At 43.4% G+C, this 13,834-nt stretch overlaps 1 protein-coding gene across 1 annotated transcript in view; it reads right to left on the reverse strand.

Moving 5' to 3' along the window:
• Positions 1-3,682: 3,682 nt before the first annotated feature.
• Positions 3,683-13,834, reverse strand: part of LOC148443183 (wings apart-like protein homolog) — a gene marked incomplete at its 3' end in the record, with an annotated part of 31,034 nt that continues 20,882 nt past the window's right edge. The window contains exons 3-5 of the mRNA XM_088463092.1: positions 6,985-8,058; positions 6,820-6,873; positions 3,683-3,792 (exon numbers count right to left, since the gene is read on the reverse strand). Coding sequence (XP_088319218.1) covers positions 3,683-3,792; positions 6,820-6,873; positions 6,985-8,058 — 1,238 coding nt within the window. The remainder of the gene's footprint in view (positions 3,793-6,819; positions 6,874-6,984; positions 8,059-13,834) is intronic.

The following is a 13,834-nucleotide window of genomic DNA, read 5'->3' on the forward strand; positions in this document are numbered from 1 at the left end:
TTAGGACCATGTGACCAGCGGGTACCCACCGCGGGACCCCGCTGCTTACCTTTGTCCCCCTTGGATCCGGCCATGGTCCGGAACATCTGGGGTCACAGCTAGCTGTGACCCCAGATGCTCACCAGCATCCCCAGATGGGTACCGGCGTTCTGGTACCGGCGGGGGTGTAGGGAAGACAGCATGGACGTCAGGACTGACTGTCCATGCTGTACATCCACTGAAGAAAGCTTCAGGGGCTCTTCTAGCCCCCACTCCGACAGGTGCACTCGACTCCGGCCGGGCACCAAACTAAACTGAGGTGCCTTGGCTCGGGGGCGGGGTATAGGAGGGGGACCCTAGTGCATCCTGGGAGGCTGAAAAGATTAACTCTATGGTGCCCAGTGACTGACGTCACACCTATACCCCAAGGTATCCTGTGGATACCCTATGGACCCTGAAGTAGAAATAAGCCAACATGAAGGAGCCATTTGCGATATCATACACACTTACTGCTTCCATATCAATAAAGTAAGTAATTTTAGCCATGTTGTGGGAAGCAAATGCAGTTCATTATTTGATCAAGAACTGCTAAAACTATAGATCTGGAGCATTCAGGCTTGCAGAATGTCAAAAAGAGGACACCTGTAATAACTTTGTAATGTAATAAAAATGGACGTGGTTCACTCTGTAAGCCTACAGACACCTGCCACCACAGTAAATTCAAGCCCTGATTCGACCATGAAAAAAGACTAAACAAGAGTGGCTTTCCTACAATTAGTACTTTCTTGCCAGAATCTTGCATCTTTCAAAGTATAATCATTTATGTGATAGCACCAAGTGATTGTATGTTGTACAAGCTGTTGCCCGTGGTTTCACCCACAATAACATCTCATCTAACCAACATTTTTTTTTTATTTGAGGGGACATGTCGTGGGAGTAGCAGCGCTGTACAGACTGGTGACCCACCACTGACGCCAATTTTACTGTGTGCCCTGTGCACAGAATGCTATGTAATCTATCCTATTCAAGTGAACGTGGGCCCAAAGCACCTCTCCCTCCACCCCATACAGGCCACAGCATGGTGCCAAACCTTTTTTGCATTTAGGTCAATACATTTAGTTTTTGTTACTGCTCAGCTTTAACTTAACGGATCGATATAACACAAAGTGCATGCGCATGGCATCTATTCATCGGTGGTGATCGCAGCACCGCGGGTGGGGACCGCACCCGGCAGGTTGTCTTAGCGAGGTGCCGCCAAAAGGGCAGGGCGCATTCTACTCTCTTGAAATCAGACGAGGTGTACCACTAAAACAACCTAGCGGGAACGCTAATCCTCCTTACATGCCCCTCTGAGGAAGATGGCGCCATAGAGTTCTGTTCAGCTGAAACCTGCCAAGGAGGGATAGGGCAGGAGCCAACTGCAATGCATTACTGGCAGAGGTAGTGTTCATACTAGCACACTGCACCTGTTAAAACTTGTGCAGTTCCTCTTTCCCGCCTGGAGTGTCGCTCTCTGCTCTGCTGCTTCTAGCACACTCTGGTCTTAAGCTCAGCAGTTTGTTGCATCAGCTGGGTGTACTAGACGAATCACAAGCAGAGAGCGACACCCCTAGCAGAAAAGAGGAACTGCATGGGTTGTGAGAAGAGCAGGGTGCTAGAATGAACACTAAGGGCTCTATTTACTACAATCCGCATACTGAATGCAAATTGTAGTGTGATATTACCGACTGAATTCGCAAGATCACAGGGATTTACTAAAAAATCCCTTGCAGGGACAGAGCTTGCAATAAAGCTCTGTTCCCTGCAAATCCCCTCTGCACACTTATCACGGTATTTTTGCAAAAAATACCGTGACAAGTGCAGACGCATGCACTGACCGACCGTCGCTAAGCCCCACCCTCCGCGATCGCGGACCCCCCCCACGTCCCCACCCTCCATTAATTACACTTACCTGAAGTGATCGGTGCTCCGGTGATGTCCTCCGTGTCTCCGGTCAGCTGACATCCCATCCTGCACTGTGACCCAGTCAGGTGACGACCGGACCCCAGTGCAGGCTGGGAGACCAGCTGACCGGAGGGGAAACATCACCGGACCCCCTAATTATTTTATTTTGTTTTTTTACAGTGTATTAGCGCATGGTCTGTTTAGACCACACAGCTGATCACTGGGGCCGGCTCCGGGCTCTGCTCTGCCCGTTAGAGCAGATCAGGAGTCTGGTAACCGGGGAAGACCCTGGATAATGCCACCTCCAGGTGGCGTTATCACAGGGCTTTCCCCAGTATTTTTTCACAATTTATTTTTAGTAACTTTGGCCAGATCACATTTCCCATTACAATTATGGGAAATGCGATCTGCTTACTAAAAATAAGTGATAATTAGGGCTTGGAGTAGAATTTTTCGAATTCTACTCCAATTGCCCTTTAGTAACTTTACGTGATACTAAAGTAATGTGAAAAGGGTGTGAAAACACCCTTTTTCACTTTATTTTAGTAAAAATAATGTTAATAAATAGAGCCCCAAGAGGGGCGAGTATGGAGTCAAAACACCAAACACACTCCTGCAGTGGCTGTTTAACTAATACCCTTTATCTGCGGAGCAGCTGCTTCCTCCGGTCACAGAATCACCCTGATGTGGTGCTGTATACCGGGGAGTTTGTGCGAGAGTAGCAAACCCAACGCAATCTCAGCAGTAGGCTGTGGCTGTCTTACTAGACTCAGGAGCTCCTCCAGATGGGTGAGCGGAGATCACTCTTAGGGAAACAATGACATTCCTACAGAGCTGGGCACATGGTGGGAGGAGAGAGTGCACCCCACTCACTATCTAATCTGCACTATGGCTGGCGCTCTGAGCCCTGTAAACAGAGACAAAGACGCAGGGGAAAAAAAAAAACATAAAAAAAGAAAAAACTTGCACTAAAAACATGCCTTGCTCCTAAGTCACTTTGCAAAAAAAAAAATGGAGGTCCAGTGGAGGTGGGAGGGGATAGAGCTTTACACTTTCCTTTGTGCCTAGACTCCTGTTCCAGCCCTCTACCCCAATGTCAAGACTGTAGTGTCCCCCAGATTGTATGTGAGTGGAAATTAGCAAAGATATTAGATGCGAAACATTTGCTAAACTGTTCCAGAGGCACTTCGAGGTCATCGCACTAAATTGAATCCTGCCCTACGAAAATCTTTGGTATAGTTTGCTCACAAGCTAACACATGCTACAGTATAAAGTGTAGTTGGGCGATTTCCACACAAGAAAATAAAAACTTTCTGAATCTTGGAATGGCTCTTGAAATGTCATCCATCTAATGACTTTGGAGGTGAAGCACTCATGTGAGTGGGGGAGAGCACGGTCTATCCCATGGTGGAAGCAAAATGATCACATGGTGTTGACTGCAGTGAATACTCCCTCCACTGATCTCAGATGATCCTTAGATCAAGTGATGCAGAAGCAGCTGCTCCAATCACACTCTACTTTATAAAACAGAGCGTTATGACAGCTCTTATTAAATAGCTATCAGACTGGTGGCATAAAGCAGTCTGCTGGCCACAGTAAAAGCTCCCCATTGCACCTCCTGCCCATCAATATCTCAAGTATCATGCTTACACTTGATTACAGTTTTGAGTGGTATTTTGGGAGTCTCAATGCACAAAAAAGAAAACTAAGAAAAGTAGAAAGAGCAAAAAACTAATTAAAAAAATATATATATTTTTACCCGTTTTGGTCCACTGAATATTTTCCGGCCCCCATCTTTGTTTTTATCTCCATGTCTGGAAGCAGGCTTTTTGAAGATTTCAGGTACTGTATATGGATCTTCTAAAAACTCTAAAGTATTCCAAAATAAAAACAAAATATAGCTGCAGTAAACAAATTAAAATTATGAAGGGCAAAGTTAACACACACATTATTTATATATATATATATATATATATATATATATATATATATATATATATATATACATACACACACACACACACACATATACATATATATATATACACATACATATATATACACACACACACACACCTACTCGAGTACAACAAGACATTTAGCACTGGTGTACTGCCAACTGCCACAAGAGCTTAGCACAGCCTCATCTGACGAAGTGGTAGAAATCCACTTTTGTTGGATCTTCTGACTATTCTTGTAGTGTCCCAGTAATCAATCTAAATATAGATCTAATTTAACAGGATAGCAAAGCATCCATTCACTGGTACTAGGAGAGAACAAAGGAGCCTTTACCAGACTACCCACTAGCAATTAGAGGAATGTGTTGCCAATGACAAACTAATACACTGGTCTGATTCCTCCATTAGCCCATACACACTTTATTAACTAGTTTCAAATTCTTTGAACATTTCTGTTACAACAACAGAAACTAAAATATTAAATTGCTTATTTTGAAAAAAATAAATAAAAATACACTAATTATGGAGTGGTACCTTATGCTCTTATACTAAAAAAAGGAATTTCTAGGAATTCAAGGAATGCGTGAGGTGGATGATTTAAATGCAAACTATAAAACTTATTGAAGATTATATCTACCCACAAAATAAATTAATTACCAGCATCTCCAACTTATAGCACTATGGAGAACACATTCCAGAGACTTTGGCAGTATATAAGCTATTGCACTGGACACTCCCTGCTTCAACAACAGAGAAGGCAGTGCCTCGTAAGCAAATCCAGTGCAGCTGTAATAGTATTGAGTACTTCTAGACGGGTTGGGTACGGGATCCCAACAGTGTTAACATACACAGACACTCGTTGGTCGATATGCTAACCCTCCCACTCTCCCTACCCCTCCCTTTTGGTGCCTAACCCTAAACCTAACCTCCCCGCACACTAAACCTATCCCTCTCCCCCTTAGTGCCTAACCCTAATAGTAACAAAGTAAAAACTTCCCAGCGCTTCTAAGCGATCCAACACAGAATAGATCATTTTGTATTTAAACAACAATTTGATTCACATAAGTCTGTACTGCATAAAATTACTTTTAGATATATAAATGCATGAAATACCTCAAAAGAGGGTGTATTTAAAAACAACTAGTAGAATCCACTGTTGATATTGCACAAAATTTCTTAAAAATCATACATATGTAATAATGCACTTGCTATATTAAAAAGTGGGCTTCTATAATCCTAATACCGGTATACATACACAAACAACGACAACATATAATTTATTTAATTCCAATACAGCAACGTTGCATCTGTATAAGTTCTTGGCAAGAGAGGGTATGAATAAAATATAATGAATCCGGTTGTATAATCAAAAAGTTAATACTATATAAATTCCCAAATGTGAGATCGCAAAGTGTGTTGCTCTTGGTAGTAAAAGATTAATCTCCTCCGTAACGAGGATATTCCAGGGGTACAGGAGGGGGGATACACCTCCCGGTGTTTAATTACTCACCCCACTGCCCCAGATTAGTGGTTCTTCAAAGGCGCTCCATTCTGCGGGCCATCCGACTCACGGTGTCACTTGGACTCCTTGCCGTGGTCGCGGCTTTGCAGATGGGCGGTGCAGGGTCTGCTGGCAGACAATACATGCCGACGCTCCCAGCGTGTGTTCGACTTATCCACTATCGACGAGTTTTGCCTCAACAAGGCTTCTTCAGGATGATCGGACCCTGCACCGGCCATCTTAGTTAAAGTCAAGTGTTTAAGCTATCTGAATGCAAAACACTAATACAAGAGACAGAGGAAGACAAATATACAAGTTGGCCACTTTTCTCTATACCAAAAGCATATGGGGCAAGAGAACATCTGACACTACAGCCTTGGACTGTCACTCTGTTGAGGACTGATTCTTCAGTCATCTTTTAAAGGTTTACCTTCATTCCCTCTATGAATCAAGACATGCACTTGCCACATGCAGCTCTGTCCTAGCTAATTTAAATCCCCAAAGGCAGTGATTCTCAACTCAAATTTTGAGGATTTTTGTCTGTGGAAGCAGGTGGGATAATTACTGATCCAGCAACATAGATTAACTCACATGTGCAGGATTAACAAAGAATGACCTGCTGGGAGTACTTGAGGAGTGGAGATGAGAATCACTGACATAAGGGAAGCATACTTAACTCCTTTTGATGGCTATACTGTAAACATTCCAATGATCTGAGCAGCAAGAAAAAGGAGTACATAAAATTAAAACAGTAAGTTGCTCAGGTCTGTGTGAAATACCTGAAAAGTATAAGAGGCTTCAAATAAATAATTCAGGCTATAAACTTACATAAAGGGGATTGGTTATACAAGAGGTGGGGGGGGGGGGGGGGGGGGGAGCAGGTTTCTACATTATAGTTGGTGCAAGTATGCCAAATAGTCCACCGTTACCCTGACAAGAATATCTAAAACGTTACATTTAAACAAAATACCATGAAAGGGATTTAGTGGCTATATTTAAATAATTTAACAAATAGGGGGCGATTTGATTGTTTTTGTGTGCCAGTTGGCCTGTATTCAATTGTTATACCTATGGGCACAAATGCTGCGGGCACCCATTACTTATCAAATGCACAGGGTTTAGTCATGTAAAGCAGCAAAACCCATCTAAAATACTGGATGCCACTAGGTAAGTGCCGTTTGGGCGCCCAAAAAATGAACTTTTTCGCTGATTTCTGCACACCACCTCAGTGAATTAGACCCCCTCTAATTGTGTAAATAGGTAATAAAATAAAATAACTACAATAAAAAGGATACAAATTATGTGAAAGGGTACATTGTGTGACACATCATATTCACAAGGATAATCAAAAAAGTGATTAATAAAAAAAAAAATTTCAAAAGTTGGTGCCCACCACCTATTTTGTGGAGTTATTCAGCTAAAGAACACTCAACATACCTTTATTTTTGCCAGGAAGAGGACTGCTGCTGGTTTGAATGGTAGGTGGTTTCTCTGTAAAATGTGGCGCAAAATATGCATTTTGATCTCATTAAGTCTAGACAAACCAACTTGCAAATCTTTCATCATATATCACAAAACAGTATCTCAATAATGTATACTTACCCATGTTATTTGTAGCCTGAACATTTTGCAGATTCGAACAAGCTCCTGATCTAAGTGCACTGCACTCTGATGGGGCTGTGGTACTCTTTGCTTTCTTCTTTGCTTTTCTCTCTTTGTGATGCCAGTCATCTTCATCTTCATCGTCACTTTCACTCAAGTCATCAAATCCAAAATATTTAATTCTATAACTTGACTGCCCAAACACTTTAGAACCACCATCCTCACCAGCTCCATCGTCTTGGTCAAACCCAAAAAACTCCAATTTGGCATCTTTTTTGGATTTAGTATTGCCAGGGCGAAACCTTGTGGTTGTTTTAGCTGTCGCAAGATCAGCTTTCTTTCGGAGACGCCCAGCTTCCCCTATATCTGTAGACTGGTTTGTAGCAAACTCATCTATACTTCGTTCCATGCTATCCTGTATTGTAACGTTACAGACAGATAAACAAGATGGATGGAGAACGGTGTAATCTCTAGTCCGTCCAATGGTTCTGGTGCCACTGCTTTTATTCACAGTGTTCCCCTTTTCTGCTGCATTATTAGACTTGGTAGTTGTAGAACTTGAGCCATCTAAAACTCTGTCAAAGTTTGAAGAACCCTGTGTAGATTTTGATTTATTAGACCTACAATATGTCCTACAATTACTGAGCTTAACACCACCTTGGAGAACATCCTCACTCATTTGCTCCTCTGGGTTGTCCATTTGCTCCTTAGCGAGGGCAAGAATGTCATCTTCAACTTTGGGATCGGAAGGACTGCTTCCATCCAGACTGAAGTCAAGGTCAGGCATTTCAGAATCTTCTTGAGTCATATCCTCCCAGTCATACAGTACCAGTTTTTGCACACTTCTGGTCTGTTCATCTTGTACTGGAGAATCCAGCCTCTTTACAGTGTCTAACTCCCAATCATCGGTCTCTGTGGTGAAATCAGAAATGAATGGTTCCACATGCTTCTGGCTATTCCAAGACTTTGTGGAAAGACCCAAATGTAATGGGTCTACAGATTTGTTGATATCGTTATCAGTCTTCTTTGGAGCAATGCAACTATTTTTGTCATCTATAAGATTCTGTACATTACCTGTTAAGAGATAAACTAGAAAAGTAAAACTTGATAACAATTAGAACAATAAAACAAAAAACAAGACTTCAACATGCCATGTTTAGAAAAACTTACAACCAACTATTCAAAGTTCTACTTGTTTGTTATTATAGCTTGCATTTATTTTGCTAAGAAAAAAATTAAAGTTTCATTGAAAAATGCTCAGTGATGCACATTTGACAACGGGAATAGCTAATCTCTCCTCAGAATTTGCTTAAGCTACAAAATAAAAAAAATGTAAAAAAAAATTTCAAATTGCTCTACATACTGTAAACCTAAGTCTCCTGGAGGGTGCCTAACCACAACCTCCTCCCGGGGGTGCCTAGCCCTAACCCCCTTCCCCTAACCTAACCCTCCTCCCCTGCGGCTGTCTGCGCCCAGCTTACCTTCGATCGGTATGCTGGGCTCCCGGCGTAGGTATGACTGGCGTCGGGATTTTGACGACTGTCATTAGTACCCTGCCGGGATTTGACAGTCGGGAAGGCTTCCTGACTGCATCCCCCCAAACCAGAACTTTGCATGGATTTAGGCTAAACTCCAATTTCCATAACAAGTAGAAAAAATAATTGTGACCCGTTGCTCTACATGTCCAACCCTCTTATGACAGGCGGCTCGCAACAATAGCAGCAGGAAGTGGGGATAGTGTGATCAGCTATAAGGGAATCTCTCAAATTATCTATTGAAGCAACCAGTATTTGCATGCGCCAATCAGATAAAAGGGGCATGCGCAGGCTGGTAATGTAAGCTTGTTCGGTTCACAAATGCAGGCTGCCACTGCATGTGTAATGAAGATTAACATATAAGCTAAAACTGTAATGACCAATATAGTATTAACACCACACCCCAAAACATTTATGTATGAATCATGAAATTGCTGGCTCCTGACGGTTTGAGAATTGTGTTAAGGTATATCTTAAAGTAAAAATGATTTAAAAAAGGACAACGACCTAAAGGAAATATATTCCTGTAAACACCTGGGGGGGATATTAGCATAGTGGGGGTTCCAAGGTTAAGTGCCCGGAGCTATTAGCTCATGCTGTAACCCCCAACTACCAAGAAAGCCACACTAGCTAGTGCCTCAGGGCTAGTTGCAGCATTACCGCTTGCTGCAACAGCATCACATCTGGCACCTAACCTGGGAGATTTAGTTTACTGCAACTAAGCCTCGGAAAATAGGTGCAGTGACTGCACATCCCAGGTTAAATGCCTCACGTGATAATGTCAACTGAAGCTCTCCGGGCACTTAAGCAGAGAGTTACATCTTCGCAACGTTAAATTAATTTCTTTCCCGGTTACTCGGCAGAGGGAGCTAACCATTTTATGTAAATTGTAAAGTTACACAGTACAGGTTGAGTCTCCCATATCCGTAATTCGTAAAAACGAAATATTACAAAAAAACTGAATATTTCAGGGCAGCTGTGACGTCACTAGTATCAATTGCCAATGGCTAGCAGCGTGGTCCACACACTCGACTGCCTCCCACAGCACACGCCAACCCACCTCCAGCAGCACCCGCCAGCCCCACAGCGATACCTGCCAGACCCACTCGAAGCTCACGTCAGGCCTCCCGTGACACCCACCAGGTCCCCCCCAGGTATTTCGAAAACACGCAATGCTCCTGGTCCCGGGCATTTCGGATATGGGAGACTACCTGTAGCATACATTAAATGTATTAATTCCACTAAAGTTCACCTTGACTATATTGTCAGTTTTGGCTCATTTTTAATGTTGGCAGTGTAATAACTACACACTATGTATTGTGTGGGAATATGTATATACACTAGATGTGTAGATTTTACCTGTTGTCTTTATATGCAAACATTAAGAGACTTAAAATTAGGACACTGCAACAATAAAAAACAAATTCATTGTGCAGAGCAGTCTCACAAATGTACTGTGGTTGCAGTTTAAACTCAAGCTGCTTTTATGTCTTTTAAACCCTGCAGAAATAATAAATTATGAACATTTGTATTAATCTCTTATTTCAAATGTCAATACAAAACTTAGGTTCAACAGCAACATTGTATCTAACTGTTCCTCTCTGAATGAAAAATAGAAAAAACACTAGCTGATTAATTGCTATGGTTTAATCTTTGAGCAATTTTAGTAAAGAACCTGCATATTATTTATATAGGCACTTTAGTAAACTACAAACAGTTCTCTAATAAACACTATTTCTGCAACAGAAGAGCACAGTCATTGTCCTTAATAGACCTAAGGGCAAAATGTTTGCTTTGTATACTGAACAAAAAAAAAATCTAAAAAAACAGTTAAGTCAAATACCTACAATTAAACTCATCAAAAAACAAACAAAAAAAAGTTAGTTTATGTAAGAGCTACAAACATTCATGCATATTGCATATATATGTAAACAATCTCATTGAAGTAAAATGGACAAACTTTCATACATGATAAATGTGGGTGGGGTAAGAGGGTTGATATACTGACTTAGGTCAGGTATACACTTCGAAGATACCGGCCAAAATTTGGTAAAATCGAAAAGACAAATCATGATTGTTGATTTAGGCGCAGGTGGCTCATCCTCCTCAATGATCAGGGCTGCTTTTACAGCTTGTATTAGCCCTGGAATATAATATATATATAGCGTTCCCGCTAGGCTGTTTTAGCAGGGTGCGGCACCCTGCCCTCCTTCTGGAGGGCAAAAAGCACCCTGCCCTCCAGAAGGAGGGCAAAAAGCACCCTGCCCTCACAGGCTGCGGGTGCAGTCTTCACCCGCGGGACGCAGTGTCCCGTGGGTGGATAAATGTGCAGTGACCCGGTCACCGCCGGAGAATAGACGCCGGGCGCATGCGCCCGGCATCTGTTCTACCTGTCTGCAGTGCTTGGGGGCTGCCCGGCATGTCCGGAAGTGCCGGGCATGCCCCCAAGTATGGTGAAAAAGGGGACGCGTCTTATACACGCCCCCTTTTATGGCCACGCCACCTTTTCGCCCGCGCGCACAAAGTTGCCCTCTCTAGCTCCGGCACCTTGCCTGCCGCCGGAGCTACAGTGAACACTAATATATATATATATATATATATATATATATATATATATATATATATATATATATATATATATATATATTAGACTTGACCCCCGCCTCCAGAGGAGGTAGCTCAGAGTCAGACTCATACACCAGTGTGTATGCCGATTGCGCACTCCCGCGGGTCGCATGCTATATCGGGTCTGTGCATCATGAAAGACGAAACAAGTGATTGTTCTGTCGTTCATTAAATCTGCCTAGTGCGTACTGACAATCTTGAAATCGTCCGGAGAAATGGGTAATCACACCAACCATTGGCAAGATTGCTGGTCATTCTAGTGTGTACCCACCCTTAAAACCAACATGTTAGACATTGAAAGTTTTTTTATAAACATTCCCCAAAATTGAAAACCTGCACTAAAATCATAACATGAACTAAAACATTTGATTTCACAATTGAAAGAAATCTAATAGCCGATTGGTAAGTATGGTTTGGTCTTTGAGCAACCTTAATACTCTCATTGGGTTTACCCAGGTTATTCAATAAAGCATAAACCATCATTTTCTTTTATCTGCCATATCTAATTTATGCTAAGCATGCACTGTTTAATTATCCACCCGATCAATGGATAAATTAAGAGTTATGGTAGACTTACCTTTGTTAACTCTATTTCTTCGAAGTCCATAGGATCCACAGGGACACCATGGGGTGTGTGGTTGGAGTGATCCAGGCACCAAACAGTTAAGCTTTAGCTCCCAGGATGCATCGGTCCTTCTCCACATATACCTTGCCCCCAGCCACAGGCAGACAGTTTGTAAACAAGCCCAAGGCAGGAGCAAGAAAAAAGAAGGAAGAAAATTACTCTCAAGAAACTCTCCCAGAAAATAAAAGGAATCTGTGTTTAAGAGAGAAAAATACCCAATGAGGCCAGGTGTGTCAGGATGGGCACCCTGTAGATCCTATGGACTTCAAAGAAATAGAGTTAACAAGAGTAACTCTTAATTTCTTCTTAAAGGTCCATAGGGGATCCACAGGGATACCATGGGGATGTCCCATAGCATTGTCCCTAAGGGTGGGGCGCTCCTGAGCAGAAAGGAGAATCCTACGCCCAAAAGGAAGCATCCTGAGTGGCAAAGGTATCAAAGGCATAATACCTCAAAAAGGTCTGGATAGAAGACCACGTGACCACCTTACAAAGCTGTACAGCTGAGGCACCACGACAAGCTGCCCACAAAGGACCCACAGACCACGTAGAATGAGCAGTAACAGAGGGCGGCACTGGAAGGCCCTCATGTGTGTAAGCCTTAGAGACAGTCATGCGAATCCATCGAGCCAAAGTTTGTTTATTGGCTGGCCATCCTCTCTTGTGGAAACCATAAAGAACAAACAAGGAGTCCGATTTCCGAAGAGAACTGGTACGGTCCACATAAATGCTGAGGGCACGTACCACATCCAATGAGGCCTCCCCTGCCAAGAGGACTGAGGAATAAAAGGAAATAATTTCTTCATTAATGTGGAAACTAGAGACCACCTTAGGAAGGAACCCAGGGCGAGTTTGAAACACTGCCCTGTCCATATGAAAAACTAGAAATGGGGAACGACGAGAGCCCCTAAATCAGAAACTCTTCTGGCGGAAGCAGTAAGCCATTTGAGATCCACTGCTGGAACCACACTGAAAGGGCCGAGATATGGACCTTCAGTGTAGCAAGGCGGATACCAAGGTCTAAACCTGCTTGCAGGAAAGCCAACACTCTGGGTATCCTAAATACTTGGGGGTTGGGACGACACCATTCAAAGTAGGTATGCCATACCCTGTGGTAAATCTTGGCAGAGGCAGGTTTCCGTGCTCGGAGCACGGTGTTAATCACAGAGCCGGAAAAACCTTTGGACCTTAGGAGGGATGTCTCAAGAGCCACGCCGTCAAAGACAGATGACCGAGATCTGGGTAGAAGCAAGGACCCTGAGACAACAGTTCCGGACATTGAGGCAACAGTGACGGAGTATCGATGGAGAGACTCCTAAGATCTGAGTACCATGGGCGTCGGGGGGGCCACGCTGGAGCCACCAGCAGGACCATGCCTCCATCTTATTTGAACTTCCAAATTACTTGAGGAAGGAGGGAGATTGGAGGAAACAGGTACACAAAATAGGAAAGTTCACTTGACTGACAGAACGTCCACCAAGAGCACTGGCGTTTCTTGTCCTGGTCTCGTACTGATGCAGCTTGTGATTTAGTCGAGAGACCATGGAGGTCCACGTCTGGAAGCCCCACCTGTCCACTAGGAGTTGAAACACTTCTTGGTGAAGAGGCCATTCCCCTGGATGCACATTGTGTCGGCTGAGGAAGTCAGCTTCCCAATTCAGCAATCCTGGACTGAACACAGTCGATACGGCTGGTAGATGGCCTTCCGCCCATGTCAGAAAGCGTGACACCTCTGTCATTGCCACCTGACTTCGAGTTCCTCCTTGACATTTTAGATAAGCCACTGTCATGGCATTGTCTGACTGTACTTGCACAGGTTTTCTGTGAAGCAAAAGCCTGGCTTGCTGCAGAGCCCTGAAGACTGCCCGTAGTTCCAATATATTGATTGGAAGCACAGATTCCTCTTTTGACCACCTTCTCTGAAATGTGTGGACAAGTCATTGCGCCCCAGCCCCGAAGACTGGCATCCGTCGTCAGAAGTACCCAGTCTGAGATCCAAAAGGGACGCCCTTGGTGAGGTGAGCCGTCTGTAGCCCCCAGGTTAGCGACAGGCATACCTGCGAAG

This window comes from Taudactylus pleione, unplaced genomic scaffold (genome assembly GCF_031769625.1).
Source record: "Taudactylus pleione unplaced genomic scaffold, aTauple2 ptg001314l, whole genome shotgun sequence".
Lineage (NCBI taxonomy): Eukaryota > Metazoa > Chordata > Amphibia > Anura > Myobatrachidae > Taudactylus > Taudactylus pleione.